The sequence below is a fragment of the Cydia strobilella genome, chromosome 7 (genome assembly GCF_947568885.1).
Source record: "Cydia strobilella chromosome 7, ilCydStro3.1, whole genome shotgun sequence".
Taxonomy (NCBI): domain Eukaryota; kingdom Metazoa; phylum Arthropoda; class Insecta; order Lepidoptera; family Tortricidae; genus Cydia; species Cydia strobilella.
Genome location: NC_086047.1, coordinates 19,185,182 through 19,203,127, shown reverse-complemented (window position 1 = coordinate 19,203,127; position 17,946 = coordinate 19,185,182). Strand labels below are relative to the sequence as shown.

The 17,946-nt window shown below is 40.8% G+C and overlaps 1 protein-coding gene across 1 annotated transcript in view; it reads left to right on the top strand.

Annotated features, from left to right (window-relative positions):
• Positions 1-16,405, top strand: part of LOC134742636 (cadherin-23) — a 30,802-nt gene extending 14,397 nt beyond the window's left edge. The window contains exons 11-25 of the mRNA XM_063675812.1: positions 177-1,059; positions 1,310-1,495; positions 1,822-1,996; positions 2,480-2,599; positions 3,542-3,762; positions 4,118-4,244; positions 4,522-4,697; positions 4,890-5,010; positions 5,126-5,292; positions 6,180-6,352; positions 7,349-7,486; positions 8,029-8,089; positions 8,942-9,090; positions 9,581-9,831; positions 15,875-16,405. Of these exons, the coding sequence (XP_063531882.1) occupies positions 177-1,059; positions 1,310-1,495; positions 1,822-1,996; positions 2,480-2,599; positions 3,542-3,762; positions 4,118-4,244; positions 4,522-4,697; positions 4,890-5,010; positions 5,126-5,292; positions 6,180-6,352; positions 7,349-7,486; positions 8,029-8,089; positions 8,942-9,090; positions 9,581-9,831; positions 15,875-15,984 (3,058 nt within the window). The 3' untranslated portion in view covers positions 15,985-16,405. The remainder of the gene's footprint in view (positions 1-176; positions 1,060-1,309; positions 1,496-1,821; positions 1,997-2,479; positions 2,600-3,541; positions 3,763-4,117; positions 4,245-4,521; positions 4,698-4,889; positions 5,011-5,125; positions 5,293-6,179; positions 6,353-7,348; positions 7,487-8,028; positions 8,090-8,941; positions 9,091-9,580; positions 9,832-15,874) is intronic.
• The last annotated feature ends 1,541 nt before the right edge of the window (positions 16,406-17,946 follow it).

Here is a 17,946-nt window from a genome sequence, read left to right as displayed (position 1 = left end):
TGAGTATTTCATCGGCTCATCCTTAAATCCGTCGCTGAAAGCATCCCCTTAATTAAGACTGGTTTGACCTTTTATAGATTAATGTGTTTGTAATATTGTTGTGTACCTACTTACTAGTTTGGTCCTATAACATGTTTTTATTCCTACGGCTATTTTAATGTTAATCGTTGTTTCAGAACTGGTCTTATAACAGTATCAAACGATGCCAATTTAGATAGAGACGTCAACGCAGATCGTTACGAAATAATAGTCTCCGCAGTCGACAGTGGAGTGCCTATCCCTGAAACCGCAACCACCACAGTATTCGTCGCCATCCAAGATGTCAATGATAAACCACCTAAATTCAATATTACCGAATCAACCACTTATATTTCAGAGAAAACTAAAATTGATGATGTTGTTACACAACTAGTCGCTCACGACACAGATGTTAACTCTGTTCTTAAATACAGTATCATCGATCCAATAAAAGCTTTTTCCAAAGCTGGTGTCCATTTGAAACCTAACGCACAATATGACTATAAACACATTTTCCGTATCAATGAAGACACTGGTGAAATTATAGTCAATGGTACACTAGATTATAGCCAAGCTTCTATAATCATTTTGACTGTTAAAGTAGTCGATATAAATGCAGAGGTTGAAAAGGATAAACAGTTCGATATTGTGGAACATACGATTTATATCCAACCTTATGCTGATAAAAATCCACAATTTACAAACCCTGGTTGGTCGACTTCACACCCTATAATTTATCATAAGATCAAAGAAGAACAACCTATAGGTAGCACTGTTTTGGTGTTAATAGCTGAAGACCCAATATCTGGACACTTAGTGTCAGGTTTCAAAGTCGTTAATTCTGAAACTGGGCTGTTACAAGTGGATCCTTTAAGTGGACAAGTAGTTTTAACAAAGCATCTTGATTATGAAGAACTAACAACACCTAATTTGACATTAACTGTAAAGGCGACGAGTAATGATGGAAGTAAACATACGATGGCGAAAGTCATTATTGAAGTGATCAATTTGAATGATAATCCTCCTAAATTTGATAAAGAGGTAAGCAAAAGATATAACCAAACCAACGTTATCGTTCATTTAAATGAGTAACTTAATTAAAGTAACTAGGAAGTTTAATTTCGGTTGGGATGATGATTCACTCTATCCATTTCTATTATAGTATCTGCGCTTACCAAAATAGTTTTCAAATTATCCCAGAAAAATCGTTTTAGTGAATGGCACACATTCCACACCCGCTTCTAATAAAATAAGGTTGATCTTGGATATCATCTATGAAATTTAATTTCAGCTCTACAAAGTAAGCGTCCTAGAATCAATAAAGGACCAAGAGCAGATTTTAACAGTGACAGCTAGTGATGCAGACGCAGTTTTGACTGAAGAAGATAAAGCTAAAGGATATTCTGATATACGCTACACGTTAAGAGGAGAAAACTCTGATCTTTTTACGATCAATAATGTCACTGGAGTTATTAAGGTAAATAATATTAAATAAATAATTGGTTACTGTAATTAAACTCAAACTATTGTACCAAATAACGTTGAAATTAGAACACATAATATAACATAATTGGCACACAGTCGCAGTGAACTGAGTACTTAATGTAGCACCACTCGAAAAACCCTCATGAGAAATGCACGACGCATCAAATATTTCGCGTTAATTTGTGACAAAAAATAATAAATAGTCATTGGTAGGAAAGTGGCCCAATTTTTGCAGTACATGACCAGTAAGCATGAAAAGAGTGTATGGTCCTTTACTGGTCTGGAAAATTCTTCCTGTAATATTATTGCATTTTTCAGCTGGCCCCAAACAAAACTTTAGACCGCGAACGTCAATCCGTGCTAAGGCTTGAGATAGAAGCGGTGGACATGCCAGAAGGAGGTGCTGAAAGACTGAAAACTACTGCCACTATACTCATTGATGTTCTGGACGTGGATGATAATGCGCCTACTTTCGAGAAAGCAGTGTATACTGGTAAAGATTTCTATTGCAAAATTACTTTACTAACTAAAACATTAGTGGATTGTTACTGGATGGATATTTTGGTCACGCGACACAGTTTTTTGAACAAAAAACAATAATAAGTATGTACAATGTACTCAACAAAAGTGAACTTTGATCTACAAAAACATGATTAAAAAGTTAGGGAAAATCTTCTAAGACCATTTTTATGTAGCAGTACGAGATTTGATACAATCTTACATCACAGAATAAATAATAGTACCTAATTTCACACCTCACATCACTGACCCATGTAAAAAATCCATCTTATATAACAGGAATTATCATTTTCCAATTTCACATGCTTCGTCGTGTTTCCTACTTGCGAATATAAAATGCCCGCCATGCAGCGTGCAATGATTAACAACTTCTTGAAGAAAACTTGCTACAGAATGCCATCCTTCGGATTTCAGAATGTTTGTTTGTTCGGAATGACCACATTTTCTTTTTCTGCAGCGGTGGTTCCAGAAAACGTGCCAGTCGGCATTAGTGTCATCAATATAACTGCCAGCGATCCTGATGAAGGGCTAGGAGGGGAAGTCAAATATGAGCTGCTAGATGAAGGAGAGGCTAATGGTGAGTCACAAGTCATATCACTACATTTACAGCGATGGTCCCCGAGAACGTCCCAGTTGGCATCAGTGTTATCAGCATCACTGCCAGCGATGATGAAGGGCTTGGAGGGGAAATCAAGGATGAACTGTTAAACGAAGGAGAAGCCAATGGTAGGTTACTCGTACAATTTAGTAGAAAATAACCAGGGCTACCTAGGATGGTTGATGAAATAAAACCTAAGTAGTAAGTAGGTTTGTATACTTAGTTCTTGGTTTCAAGGAGAATGTTATGAAATAAAACGAGTTCAAGGCACGCCCAAATACGCACGCCTTTATATATTTATTATATCGGTGTTAGTATCAACTAACATGTTTAAATATCTAAATCAATATTCAGTTTACGCACATTGTGACACATATTGTGATCGAAATTGGTTAGGAGTGTTAGGACATCAACGTCATCATTCATCAATAATTATCATCTTCGAAATTAAACTATCGTGAGACATATTTTAAAATATTTAGATCACTGCAGTTCTACGGTACGGTACGGTAATACTGAGTGAAACCGTAGTGATCTAAATATTTTGAATTATCATCTTGAATAGTAAAATTATTTTTTCACCTCAGCAGCTCGAACAAGCCTACTTTCGTCACTCCTTGGAGTGAGGAAAGTGCGACTTTCCTCACTCCAGGGAGTAAAACAAAGTAGCTTTTTAATTTAGTGAAGGCCATGAACTGCCACTTCATACTTCTATTATAATTTCGTTTTTTTCTCTGTATTATTTTGTGTAATTATATGTGTCACACGAGAGAAAAGTTATTTTACATCTCGTGTTTTTGAGTCCCTCGCTACGCTCAAGATTATAACTTAGAATCTTTCGCTTTCTCGGGACGTAAAATCAACATTCAAGAGAAAAACCAACTTTCCTCTCTTGTTGCACAAATAACTATTGGTTTCCAGGCTTGTTCACAATCGACGTGAACACCGGCGAGGTCAAATCCCGCCGCGACCTGACCGGACGCGGGCGCACGGATCCGTACCGCCTGCTCATCGGAGCCACGGACGGCGGCGGACATAATGCCGACACGTCGTTGTCGCTGTACATCGGCGACGTGTCCGCCAACGACGGCGTGCCGCACTTCATCCGGCCCGCGCCGGGGGAACAGCTTAGTGTGAGCGAGGTAAGAGATATATCATCTCATGCATCCACATATACGTACCAATAGTCAACTAAGTGTGCAATAACTTGATTTTTCCAATCAGAAAACTGCGTAGATCATATATACCATCCGAACCCGAGTCCAGTTTTTTGGGGGCTTCGTTCTCCAGCTTATGCTCAGTAGAATACCAATTAGAAACCTTTCTGCCATCACTCATAAGATTCAATTCTCTGAGATTCACTTTTAATTTAATCTTGCAGGGAATGATTCATGATACGCTTAATTGCCTCCATGAGTACATACTGTCTTGATGTTTTAAGAGTTATTTTCTCATATAAATAAGAATTTTCACTGAGCATTCCTTTCTTTTTTGCAGAACGCAACAATAGGCTCACCAGTGTTCCAAGCAGTTGCAAGTGACCCTGATGACCCCACGCAGCCGTCAGGCCGATTACTCTACTCTATACAACAGACCAATGCCGACGCTAAGTCTTTTGCTATAGGTGAGTAACTCTCTATACAAACCGAATACTCTATCCAACAGTCTAATATCGACGCTAAAGCTTTTGTCATCGATGAGCAAATCTCCAGACAGAAGAACATACTAGGTAGTTACTCACCAGTATAGTAAGCTGCAGCGAATGTCCCAAACAATCCACGCAGCCATCAGGCTGGTTGCTCTACTTCATATAACAGTGGCCCACTGCCGTAAAGGCTTATGTAATCAGGGAGTAACTCTCCAGACAGACCACGCTGGTAACTAAGAAAATTTTGTTTCAGACCCCCAATCCGGCCTGATTACAACGCGCCAGTCGCTAGACCGGGAGCGTAAAGCCTCATACACACTAGTACTACTTGTCACAGACCGTGGGTCGCCTCCTCAGCAGACCACCAGGATTGTCACCGTAGATGTCACAGATGTGGACGACCATAAGCCACACTTTGCTAGGAACTTGGTAGGAAGTTCATATATTTCTTATCAACCGAAACACATCGGCCAGGCGGTTGGCCTGGTTACATAAAACCAGTCCAACCACCAACTTTGAACACAAATCTCACCGAGAGAAGGATCTAATAACAAAATATAACATTACTGAATGGACGTACATTGAACATGACTTCACAAAAGTAGCTATTATGTGTTTTAGGATGACCCACCAGTCCTCCTGATGACCAAAGAGGAGATACCAGTTGGCACCATCATCGGAGAGCTTCAAGCCATAGATGAAGATATAGAAAACAACGCAGCCATTGATTATACCATCACTGGTATAATACAATCCTTCCACTTCTAAACGAACCCTAACGACTCAAGTATTTGACAAATATAGTTCAATGTAACGTGAACTTTAATATTGAAGTAATAAGGTTGCAATTCTTTCAGCGGGCAACGACCTTGGCTTGTTGAAACTCGAGCGCACCAATGACAGCAAAGCTTTCATAAAGGCAGCCGCGCGCATTGACAGAGAGGCCATTGCGAGAATACTCGTCACTATCAAGTGCTTCAAATATGGAACCAAGCCTAAGTTTAATAAGGCTTATAATCGATTGGTAAGTTTTTAATTCTTTAAATGTTAAAACATTTATTTTTACTCGTAGAGTTTAAATACTGACTGAACTTCGTGTTGTTATTTTATCCAGTTGTCCAAAGGACAAAATTTTAATAGCTTGTTAGATAAAAAAATACTAACATGTTTAGCGGATAGCATGTTACGGAAATGGCTTTATAAGCGCCACAAAAATGCATGCTTGATTTAAACATTATAAAATTTTAGTTTTTTTTATACTACGTCGGTGGCAAACAAGCATACGGCCCGCCTGATGTTAAGCAGTCTCCGTAGCCTATGTACGCCTGCAACTCCAGAGGAGTTACATGCGCGTTGCCGACCCTAACACTCCCACCCAGTTTAGAGTTTTTTGAAGTTAAACTTCTACGTGACTAGAGGGTAACTCAGATTTTTTCTGACGGAAGTAACACTCAGTAGTGACACACCACTAAATTTTAGGTCTGTGTGACACACGCACAAAAGGACACACGTCAAAATGTCAACATAGCGATAAACGGCATCGTCAAAGAAGTTTTACTTCAATCGCGCGTAAAGATTACACGCACACACTTTTTTTTTATTCTGGGCAACTAACCGTAACCATGGCAACAGTGACACTAAAAGTTGATTGACACCCACACTATGTAGAGTCAAGGGCATAAATATATATATACATTCCCAAAGTTTCAAAAATATGTGTACGCTCTTACATCTTAGACAATAAAGTCGTGTTCACATATTTTTGAGCCATGTCTCTGGCCCGATATTTTTGCCTTCGACTGTACAGTCAGCTGCAGAGAAAAGGCACCTCCCCTGCATACAAAGTTCTGTAAATTGGTATGGACGTGGGGTACCTATACTTAATGGACGCATTCTGGATTGATTATTCAGGACCCCTCAGAAACGCAAGCCTTAATCAAGATTCTAGACATAGACGACCATCTCCCTGAGTTCGAGAGCGCCAACATGACAGTAGGAGTGCGACTGAACGTGCCAATTGACACTGTCATAGCTACTGTCAAGGCCACTGACAAGGATCCTGACGCGTTACCTGTTCAGTATAAGTGAGTGTTCTTCTTCTTCTTTTAAAATTATGGCTTCAGCCCAGTGGGACTATTTCGCCAGTATCAAGGTATTAAGAGGTTTAAAAACGACAAAAATTGTACGGTTGTACAAGACAGTGTACGGTGATTTGTTAGCTCTTGTAAATTGATAGCTAGACTTTACAAGAAGCACGTGGACTACCGGCCGTTGACTCCAAGATGGTGGTTAAACGCGCTTCAAAATTAATTCTCCATTCACTGCACACTACCACATTAGTTTACTGTATAATAAGCTATCGATATTACACTTTAAACAATATTAATGAGCAAAAAACAAAGTAATTAATCACGATGCTAACTATCAAGATGGCGCTCGAACCGGAAGTCTCATAAGTGAGTGTTATAAAACAACTTCCAAAGACAATAATATGGCAGTATGTCCTGTCATATGTAGCCCTTTTTGTGAAGAACTCCTTACATAAGACTACAGCCAGCCATAAAAACAGCTATTTACTACTTAGGTATTCTGTTTGTATCTGGTGTTGTCTCACTGACGGCAAAGGTAGATATAACTCCGTAATAGATGGATACAGTCTAAGGAAAAAACGTGCCTCGAAAATCAAGAAAATTTGATTCTCGTTCAGAGGGCGCTACTAGTTTTGGCCAACTGTCGTATAGATGGCGTTGACGGTTTCGTTTGTTATTTAACAATTTTAACGCATATCAGTGACAGAACATGGGTCAAAATCATAAAAATAATTAATGCAAATAAAAAAATCATTTATCTATATTTAAATACATTTTATCGTATTTTTATAAATCTTCATTTCTAGTTTTAAAGTGTGTCGACAGATGGTAGTGAATTTACTGGGGTTACAAAATTTACTATGACAGTACCGCTCTAGTATAAGTTACTCTATGCTGTCGGTAAAGTTGCTAGAGTTGTCAAGAGTATAATGTATTGGCAGTGCCTTTAAATTTGTGCTTTAACAGTACGATTATACATTTCTGTTACAGATTCGTGAACATGAGCTTCGAGTCTCCGATTCGAGCGCGGTCGTCCAACAACGTATCGGACGTGATTTCACTTAACAACAACACGGGAGAGCTACGGATCATGAAGAACCTTATACATTATGCCGATGGTATATTCCGGTAAGTTTTATTTATATATATTAACTCTTTTCCAGGCATAGTACAAACAGCAACACTCTTCTGTCCATTGGGGGACCTTATGGCTTTGCTAATTAGGTTTACGAACTGTCAGTTAACAGTGTGTGGGATTTATCAACCAATAAAATTTCAACATTCTGATTTAGGTTCAAATTACATTGCACTTTCGGGAAATGTGACTTGTCTTTTGTCTTCGAATGAATCATCAAAACTGTATTAATTGGAATAAGTATATATAAATTTTTTTTGGGATAACCTTGTAGATTGGTGCTGCCTGGAAAAGGGTCGAACAGTTCTCTGCAAAATTGTGTCTCTATCTTCTGCCTCTAGCGTCTCTCCTGTCTTGATTTTTGCAAAGATATATTTACTAATTAGTCAATAGTTATAATCCCTAATCCCCATTCTCTGGGAAAGCTTCTGCAGCTAAATAATTTGCTCAGCAACAATTTTCTATAATGTTGTAATTGTCATTACAATTTTGCGTTTCTTTTAGTTGATAATTATCATAAGACTGTATTTTTCAGATTAACTGTCCGAGCTAATAATTCTGGAGACCCTGAAAGATATAGTGACATCTTAGTCGAGGTAAGTGAAAGACAGTGATAGTAGACATTGCTCTGAGAATTTTCGAGCACAAACATGGCAGGGTCGCCATGTAAGGTTCAGTCGTATGAGGAATAAAACAAGCAGATACTGATTGAAAAACCAAAATAAATAAAAAGCCTTTATTAATCTACGAGATTACAATGTTAAATAAATATAAAAGTTCCTTAATTATGTTTAAAAATGTTCGTAAAAATCCCTCTTTGGGCGAAGGCCTCCTCCAGTGTTCGCCAAGTTTTTCTATCCTTGGCCTTCTGTGGCCAAGTGGTGTGGTGATTGAATTATACTGAACTGTAATTACAAAATTGGTCCTTTAATATACAAAGGTTACCATTACATTGATTATAAATAACATGTATACAAGGTTACATTGATTATAAATAACATGTATACAGGTACTTTTTAGTTTTGAATGTTTTTATTAACCGACCAAGTCTATGTAGAATGATTATTTTATTTGCATGGCTTCTGATTGTGCTAAGAACTGATAATTCTACAATTTAACTTTAAGTCGCAGTTTGTGAGAAGTTTTCCTCGTTCTAAAGTTAATCTAACCTACTCGTATTAAATCACATTTACAATCGGGTCTATCGCGAATTTATTTTTTGTTACCTTTATTTACCGACGTTCCGACACAGGTTTCACTGGTCGTGGTCGCGGCTAACTGATGTCCCAGCAAAATGTCAAAACAGAGATTTGACTACCCGATTTGTGTGTGTGTGTGTGTGTGTGTGTGTGTGTGTGTGTGTGTGTGTGTGTGTGTGTGTGTGTGTGTGTGTGTGTGTGTGTGTGTGTGTGGGTGTGTGTGTGTGTTTTAATCTAACCTGTTTTCAGGTGGTGGTGGTGAGGGAGCGTGACTTGCTCCGCCTGGTGGTGAGCGCGCGCCTCGTGCCGGCGCTGCGGGCGCGGGTGGCCGCCGCCGTGGCGCCTAAAGGCCTGCGCTTGCAACTGCACGAGGCAGCCGCCTTCCATGACACTCCTGGGTAAGCCATCAGCCTAAATAGCCCACTTTAACAGGTCTCCCATCGATAGCGTCAATAGTTATAAACTCCTAACCAAGCGAAAAGGTCCTAATTTCAATTGTCTACCTACCTTGCGCTACTAAATGAGTTTTAAATGTAAAATTTACGAACCTTACGGGTTGTAGAAGCCCCTAAAGGCCTACCTTGTACCTACAGTTGCACGAGGCTGCCGCTTTCCATGACACTCCGGGGTATCTAAGTCATAGTCTACTGAATGTTGGCCTCCTCCATCGATAGGTACTCGTAACTACAAACTCCTGGCCCGGGGAAAATCGGTCCTCGCATAAGAGCGTTTTTACATTGTCCAATCCAAATGATTCGATATCGAAGGGTCCTCTATTCGTTTTTCATGAATAGGTGCTAATTTCTGGTTAGTCCACTGCACGCCTCCTCTCTGTTTAAGGCTCATTTGAATTAATTTGTAATTAATATTTTTTTATTATTATTTCAGACCATGCTTCCAATTCCGAAAAACCGACACCGGTGAAGCTTTAACCCCGAAAGCCATGAAGGCAGTAATCCGGTCCCTCGGAACCGAATTCCAACAGATCTTACAAACTTATGACGTCCACAATATTACTAGCTGTGGTGTATCTAGGGCCACGCACACACCGGCGCAACATGCGTTGTTGGCGTTAGCTGGGGTGCTGCCTATCGCTGCCTTGATAGCGGCTTTGGTGTTATGCTGTATGCATTCTAACGGTGAGTCAGCTCTATATCTGTATCTCTCTCTAACAAGTATGACTTGAACATTACAAGCTGTGGTATATCTAGAGCCACGCATACGCCGACGCAACATGCGTTGTTGACGTTAGCTGGGGTTCTGCCTATCGCTGCTCTGATAGCAGTGTTGGCCGAACGCTAATGCCATTAACCATTAAAAATTAACAATTAAAAAGGTTAATGGCCATTAACCATTAGCCATTTAATTCGGATTAAAGTTAATTCGGATTAAATTTTTGAGACGTTAATGGCCATTGAAGTTAATTCGGATTAACTTTAATTCGGATTAACTTCAATGGCCATTAAAGTTTCAAAAAATTAATTAGAATTACTCTCAATTGCATTAACGTCTAATAAAATTACATTCGTGATATTTTAAAATGAGACAGCAAAATGACCCTGACTGAACCCTGGCAGTAGTAGCAGTACCTACCTACTACCTAGTAGAATTCTGGTTTGGTGCAACACAGACATACGCGGTTTTGGTCATTTAAATCGTCTTGATGAGCACTTCGGAGAGCCGTACCCATGATAGAGCTGATGCTGAACCCTGGCAGTACCTAATGGATCTAAGGTTTGGTGCAACATAGGCACACGCTGTTTTAGTCATCCGACTCGTCTTGATGAGCACTTCGGAGAGCCATACCCATGATAGAGCTGATGCTGAACCCTGGCAGTACCTAATGGATCTAAGGTTTGGTGCAACATAGGCACACGCTGTTTTAGTCATCCGACTCGTCTTGATGAGCACTTAGGAGAGCAGTACCCATGATAGAGCTGATGCTGAACCCTGGCAGTACCTAGTGGATCTAAGGTTTGGTGCAACATAGGCACACGCTGTTTTAGTCACCCGACTCGTCTTGATGAGCACTTAGGAGAGCAGTACCCATAATGGAGCTGATGCTGAACCCTGGCAGTACCTAGCGGAACTAAGGTTTGGTGCAACATAGGCACACGCTGTTTTAGTCACCCGACTCGTCTTGATGAGCACTTAGTAGAGCGGTACCCACGATAGAGCTGATGCTGAACCCTGGCAGTACCTAGTAGATCTAAGGTTTGGTGCAACATAGGCACGCGCTGTTTTGGTCATCTGACTCGTCTTGATGAGCACTTAGGAGAGCGGTACCCATGATAGAGCTGATGCTGCACCCTGGCAGTACCTAGTGGATCTAAGGTTTGGTGCAACATAGGCACGCGCTGTTTAGGTCATCCGACTCGTCTTGATGAGCACTTAGAAGAGCAGTACCCATGATAGAGCTGATGCTGAACCCTGGCAGTACCTAGTGGGTCTAAGGTTTGGTGCAACATAGGCACACGCTGTTTTAGTCATCCGACTCGTCTTGATGAGCACTTAGGAGAGCAGTACCCATGATAGAGCTGATGCTGAACCCTGGCAGTACCTAGTGGATCTAAGGTTTGATGCAACATAGGCACACGCTGTTTTAGTCACCCGACTCGTCTTGATGAGCACTTAGTAGAGCGGTACCCATGATAGAGCTGATGCTGAACCCTGGCAGTACCTAGTGGATCTAAGGTTTGGTGCAACAAAGGCACGCGCTGTTTAGGTCGTCCGACTCGTCTTGATGAGCACTTAGGAGAGCAGTACCCATGATAGAGCTGATGCTGAACCCTGGCAGTACCTAGTGGATCTAAGGTTTGGTGCAACATAGGCACGCGCTGTTTAGGTCGTCCGACTCGTCTTGATGAGCACTTAGGAGAGCAGTACCCATGATAGAGCTGATGCTGAACCCTGGCAGTACCTAGTGGATCTAAGGTTTGGTGCAACATAGGCACCCGCTGTTTTAGTCACCCGACTCGTCTAGATGAGCACTTAGGAGAGCAGTACCCATGATAGAGCTGATGCTGAACCCTGGCAGTACATAGTGGAACTAAGGTTTGGTACAACATAGGCACACGCTGTTATGGTTATCTCACTCGTTCTAATGAGCACTTGGGAGCGCAATATTTGAATATTATCTTGAGATACTCATAAGATAGATGACATATACTTATGGCAGTAGCAGCAATAATTATTTTAACAATTATAAAAATTAAGTCTTATTTTATACATAATGATACAGATGTAGTGCATAAGTGTTTGTCGTCGTATTTTCACGGAAACGTTCGTATTTGTCATGCTACTTCTGTCAACCTCAGTATTTTTGTACTGAGACTGACTGAAATAGCAAGACACGTTCGTGCGTTTCCGCGAAAATACGATGGTAAACAATTATGCACTACATCTGTATCATTATGTATAAAATAAGACTTAATTTTTATAATTGATAAAATAATTAGTGGTATATAATTTGTAATATATTTTCTTAAATAAATAAATAATGATAAATAAATATGTTATTTTAATTTATCCCTGTAAGGATTCCGATTCAGTTCATAAATACAAACATATTCTTTCATATCTTACATAATATTGCATGACCATGACATTGGTAATCATGATCAGTTAACACTTTCAGTGCCAAGAACCCGATAGTCGGGTTCATTTTGTTATTGAAATGGGGCGCTTGGCGCTGAAAGTGTTGAATAATACAAAAATTTACAAAACATTGATTAGGCAGCACTTTTGTTACTATTCCCATCAACTTAATAAAAAAAGATGAACCAAAACAGCGCGTGAATAGATTGGACCATACCTGAGTCCTAGTAAGTACCTCTAGGTACTTACTAGGACCTACTGCTTACTGCCATAAGTATATGTCATCTATCTTATGAGTATCTCAAGATAATATTCAAATATTGCGCTCCCAAGTGCTCATTAGAACGAGTGAGATGACCATAACAGCGTGTGCCTATGTTGTACCAAACCTTAGTTCCACTATGTACTGCCAGGGTTCAGCATCAGCTCTATCATGGGTACTGCTCTCCTAAGTGCTCATCAAGACGAGTCAGATGACCAAAACAGCGCGTGCCTATGTTGCACCAAACCTTAGTTCCGCTAGGTACTGCCAGGGTTCAGCATCAGCTCCATTATGGGTACTGCTCTCCTAAATGCTTATCAAGACGAGTCGGGTGACTAAAACAGCGTGTGCCTATGTTGCACCAAACCTTAGATCCACTAGGTACTGCCAGGGTTCAGCAACAGCTCTATCATGGGTACCGCTCTCCTAAGTGCTCATCAAGACGAGTCGGGTGACTAAAACAGCGTGTGCCTATGTTGCACCAAACCTTAGATCCACTAGGTAGTGCCAGGGTTCAGCATCAGCTCTATCATGGGTACTGCTCTCCTAAGTGCTCATCAAGACGAGTCGGGTGACTAAAACAGCGTGTGCCTATGTTGCACCAAACCTTAGATCCACTAGGTACTGCCAGGGTTCAGCATCAGCTCCATTATGGGTACTGCTCTCCTAAGTGCTCATCAAGACGAGTCGGGTGACTAAAACAGCGTGTGCCTATGTTGCACCAAACCTTAGATCCACTAGGTAGTGCCAGGGTTCAGCATCAGCTCTATCATGGGTACTGCTCTCCTAAGTGCTCATCAAGACGAGTCGGGTGACTAAAACAGCGTGTGCCTATGTTGCACCAAACCTTAGATCCACTAGGTACTGCCAGGGTTCAGCATCAGCTCTATCATGGGTACCGCTCTCCTAAGTGCTCATCAAGACGAGTCGGGTGACTAAAACAGCGTGTGCCTATGTTGCACCAAACCTTAGATCCACTAGGTACTGCCAGGGTTCAGCATCAGCTCTATCATGGGTACCGCTCTCCTAAGTGCTCATCAAGACGAGTCGGGTGACTAAAACAGCGTGTGCCTATGTTGCACCAAACCTTAGATCCACTAGGTAGTGCCAGGGTTCAGCATCAGCTCTATCATGGGTACTGCTCTCCTAAGTGCTCATCAAGACGAGTCGGATGACTAAAACAGCGTGTGCCTATGTTGCACCAAACCTTAGTTCCGCTAGGTACTGCCAGGGTTCAGCATCAGCTCCATTATGGGTACTGCTCTCCTAAGTGCTCATCAAGACGAGTCGGGTGACTAAAACAGCGTGTGCCTATGTTGCACCAAACCTTAGATCCACTAGGTACTGCCAGGGTTCAGCATCAGCTCTATCATGGGTACTGCTCTCCTAAGTGCTCATCAAGACGAGTCGGATGACTAAAACAGCGTGTGCCTATGTTGCACCAAACCTTAGATCCATTAGGTACTGCCAGGGTTCAGCATCAGCTCTATCATGGGTATGGCTCTCCGAAGTGCTCATCAAGACGAGTCGGATGACTAAAACAGCGTGTGCCTATGTTGCACCAAACCTTAGATCCATTAGGTACTGCCAGGGTTCAGCATCAGCTCTATCATGGGTACGGCTCTCCGAAGTGCTCATCAAGACGATTTAAATGACCAAAACCGCGTATGTCTGTGTTGCACCAAACCAGAATTCTACTAGGTAGTAGGTAGGTACTGCTACTACTGCCAGGGTTCAGTCAGGGTCATTTTGCTGTCTCATTTTAAAATATCACGAATGTAATTTTATTAGACGTTAATGCAATTGAGAGTAATTCTAATTAATTTTTTGAAACTTTAATGGCCATTGAAGTTAATCCGAATTAAAGTTAATCCGAATTAACTTCAATGGCCATTAACGTCTCAAAAATTTAATCCGAATTAACTTTAATCCGAATTAACTTTAATGCAATTGGTTAATGGCGGAACTAATGGTTAATAAAATTGATCAATGGTTAATTAAAATTAACAATTACGGCCAACACTGTCTGATAGCTGCATTCTAATGGTAAGTCTAACTTGTTTCTCTCTTTGGCACTGGTTCAAACCGTCAGCATCAAATAGACAACACACCTTTGAGGAGGTGTTACGATATGGAACACAGAAGTGCTACGCCGTGCTAATGTCAGCGGCATTGAAGCCTATCTAATGCGGCGTCAGTTGCGATGGTGTGGTCATGTCTCCCGTATGTCCAATGACAGAGTTGCTAAGCGCATCTTTTACTCAGAGTTGCAGAGTGGGAAGCGGAAACAGGGCGGCCAACTTTTGCGATACAAAGATGTACTGAAGCGCTACATGCGGAGATGTGACATTGAACCATTGCACTGGCAGACTTCGGCACAAGATCGACCGAAGTGGAGGCATACAGTGAGTACAAAAGTGCAGGTCTTCGAAGAGCAGAGACGAGTGGAACTCGACGCGAAGCGTGACGAGTTAAAGGCCCGACCACCTGCGGTCATCAACTACAATTTTGTCGGAGGGGTGCTGACCTGCGGTGAGTGTGGCCGTACATTCACTGCAAAAATAGGCTACGTCAGCCACCTGAGAGCTCACGACCGTCGCTCTCACTAGCCAGTACAAACCCAGTCGCCGTGGACGAAACCGGCCAGGACAGGATGACGATATATATTTTCATGCTGACAACGGACTATACTAGTAACGGTATAGTATGAATTTTCTCAAATGATTTTTAGGGCTCAGACCATAATCCGTTAAACAAAAACCTTTGTTTCTTTTTTGGAGAGGCGCCTTAGTCGCGTGCCGAGCGCGTGCCAAAGCAACCATGTCGTTAAAAAGCAACTATCGTGGTATTAAGATTCAAAATGTAACAGCTCTTTCTAAGATAACGAGTTGGGGTAATGAAGGACGATCGGTTGCCTGTGTGCGGCCGCAGAATACAGAGCAATTTGAACCATAAAAATATTACGGTAAAATTTATTTTTAAACGAGTTTGTTCCCGTTCAGTCAGTAGCGGTAGCATTGGTAACCGCTGAACAAAAGAAACAAAGGCTTTTGTTTAACAGATTAGGGTGTGACGCGTAAAAATCATTTGAGGAAATTCATACTATATCTCCTCGGTTACTCATACTCCGGTATCTAATAAAGTGAATCGTAGGTACTTGAACTCTCATCGCTACGACTTTTTATCTCCGTACGTGTAAAACTGTACCGAATGTGGAGTAAAAGAAGATGTGTTCCATATCTTGGTGGAATGTGTCCGAAACGAGTCTCGAAATAGCGAGACCTACTTATACTTATATTGATAGCATTTATTTTTGTTTTCAGCCAAACAACGGGCGCGTTCAGCACTGCTTCTATCTCGCGAACCACCGGCCACCAGTAACATGTCCGCGCCGCCGACATTGCTGTACGCTGAACCGCTCTACAGAACCTAAACCGTCTGAACCTTTATCAGTTATCTGTGGTATAACCTCGTTAGGCCCAATTTTTTTTTATACTACGTCGGTGGCAAACAAGCATACGGCCCGCCTGATGTTAAGCAGTCTCCGTAGCCTATGTACGCCTGCAACTCCAGAGGAGTTACATGCGCGTTGCCGACCCTAACACTCCTCTCCCTCGAGCTCTGGCAACCTTACTCACCGGCAGGAACACAACACTATGAGTACGGTCTAGTGTTATTTGGCTGCGATTTTCTGTAAGGTGGTGGTACCTCCCCAGTTGGGCTCTGCTCTAGATCTGGAATGACATCCGCTGTCCTGTGCCCTACCACACAAAGCGAGATGTCATTCACAGTGCCCATACCTCTCTTTTGGACGTAGTTTAAGGACATACCCGGGTCCAAAATTTGCATTATTAGTACACTCTGTTTCAATTTAATTCGAACCTTTTAAAAACTACTATACAATAAGGTTCACACTAAAAATAGGAAAACTTTGTATGGTGGGCATTACGAGGATAAATGAAGGTTTTGGAAATGAAGATTTCAATGCCGTGCCAATAACTAAAGTAAGCACGCTAAGCACGAAGAATAGGGTAGTTGACCGACTGACAAATCAGTTTATTTTTTGGAATGTCAAAACGATTAGCCTAATTTCCTAATTATGCCGAAATAAGTTTGAGCATAAGATTAAATTTAATAGATTACAAACCATTGGGACGGTATACCTATTCAATTTGACACGGGCAAAATATCGTAGATAGGAAGATATAAATGGTTTGATGTTTTTAAGCTTGTAAGTTGGCTACAAATGCTAATACGATTTCCACTCATGGTCGCTTACATTTATAATATGTATAAACACCAATACCAACCAACATTTGTATTCTACGAGTTCCCGATAGACCCTATATTTTGGTATACAAAACAGATATTACAAACAGAGATACCGATATATGGTAAAAAACACCTTTTTATTACATTCATATATAAGAAGTATAAGAACACTCACTATAAATAAGTCTGAAAAATAACTTGTGCCGATTTTAGGCTGTTTTGGAACGAAGTTCCTTATCGGACAGTTGGCGGATTACAATACCTATTGTCTGTTATGGTATTTTATCTTTTCAGACAGGTTTTTTTAGAAATTGTAAATATTATTTTAAGAGATGTTTCATATAAGCTCCATCATGTACAAACTTGTGTCATGAAACTTAAGATAAGTGTGATAATAAATTATAAATAATATATCTAAGTCACAAATTATTAAAAAAAAAATCTATGATTTTAAAGGTATCTAAATATTTTATGACCTGTATATAGAAAATAAATTATTTGTGTTTTAAATGGAGTTTTAAAGTATCAATTAAAAATTACTTCATTTATGGTCCGCGAGCCAGGCGAAAATTTCGTCAATCATCGCCTTCCTCGCGAAACCTCGTATAGTGGTTAACGGCTATTTAAGATGCACCCTAGTGGAAGTCAGCTGCCGCTCCGTTGGTGGGTTGAGGAATGGCAGCCACCGAAACACGTAAAAAAAAAAAAAGTTTTTAGTCATCGCCTTCCTCTTGATACTTTGTCAGATGGTAGTTTAGGTGCTATTGATAGTAAAACCAATCGTCAGCCGGTTGTATCGCGGTGGAAACATCGTCAGCTGGTCACATGAACTTGTAAAAAAAAAAAATGTTTTTAGTCATCGCCTTCCTCTTGATACTTTGTCAGATGGTAGTTTAGGTGCTATTGATAGTAAAACCAATCGTCAGCCGGTTGTATCGCGGTGGAAACACCGTCAGCTGGTCACATGAACTTGTAAAAAAAAAAAATGTTTTCAGTCATCGCCTTCCTCTTGATACTTTGTCAGATGGTAGTTTAGGTGCTATTGATAGTAAAACCAATCGTCAGCCGGTTGTATCGCGGTGGAAACACCGTCAGCTGGTCACATGAACTTGTAAAAAAAAAA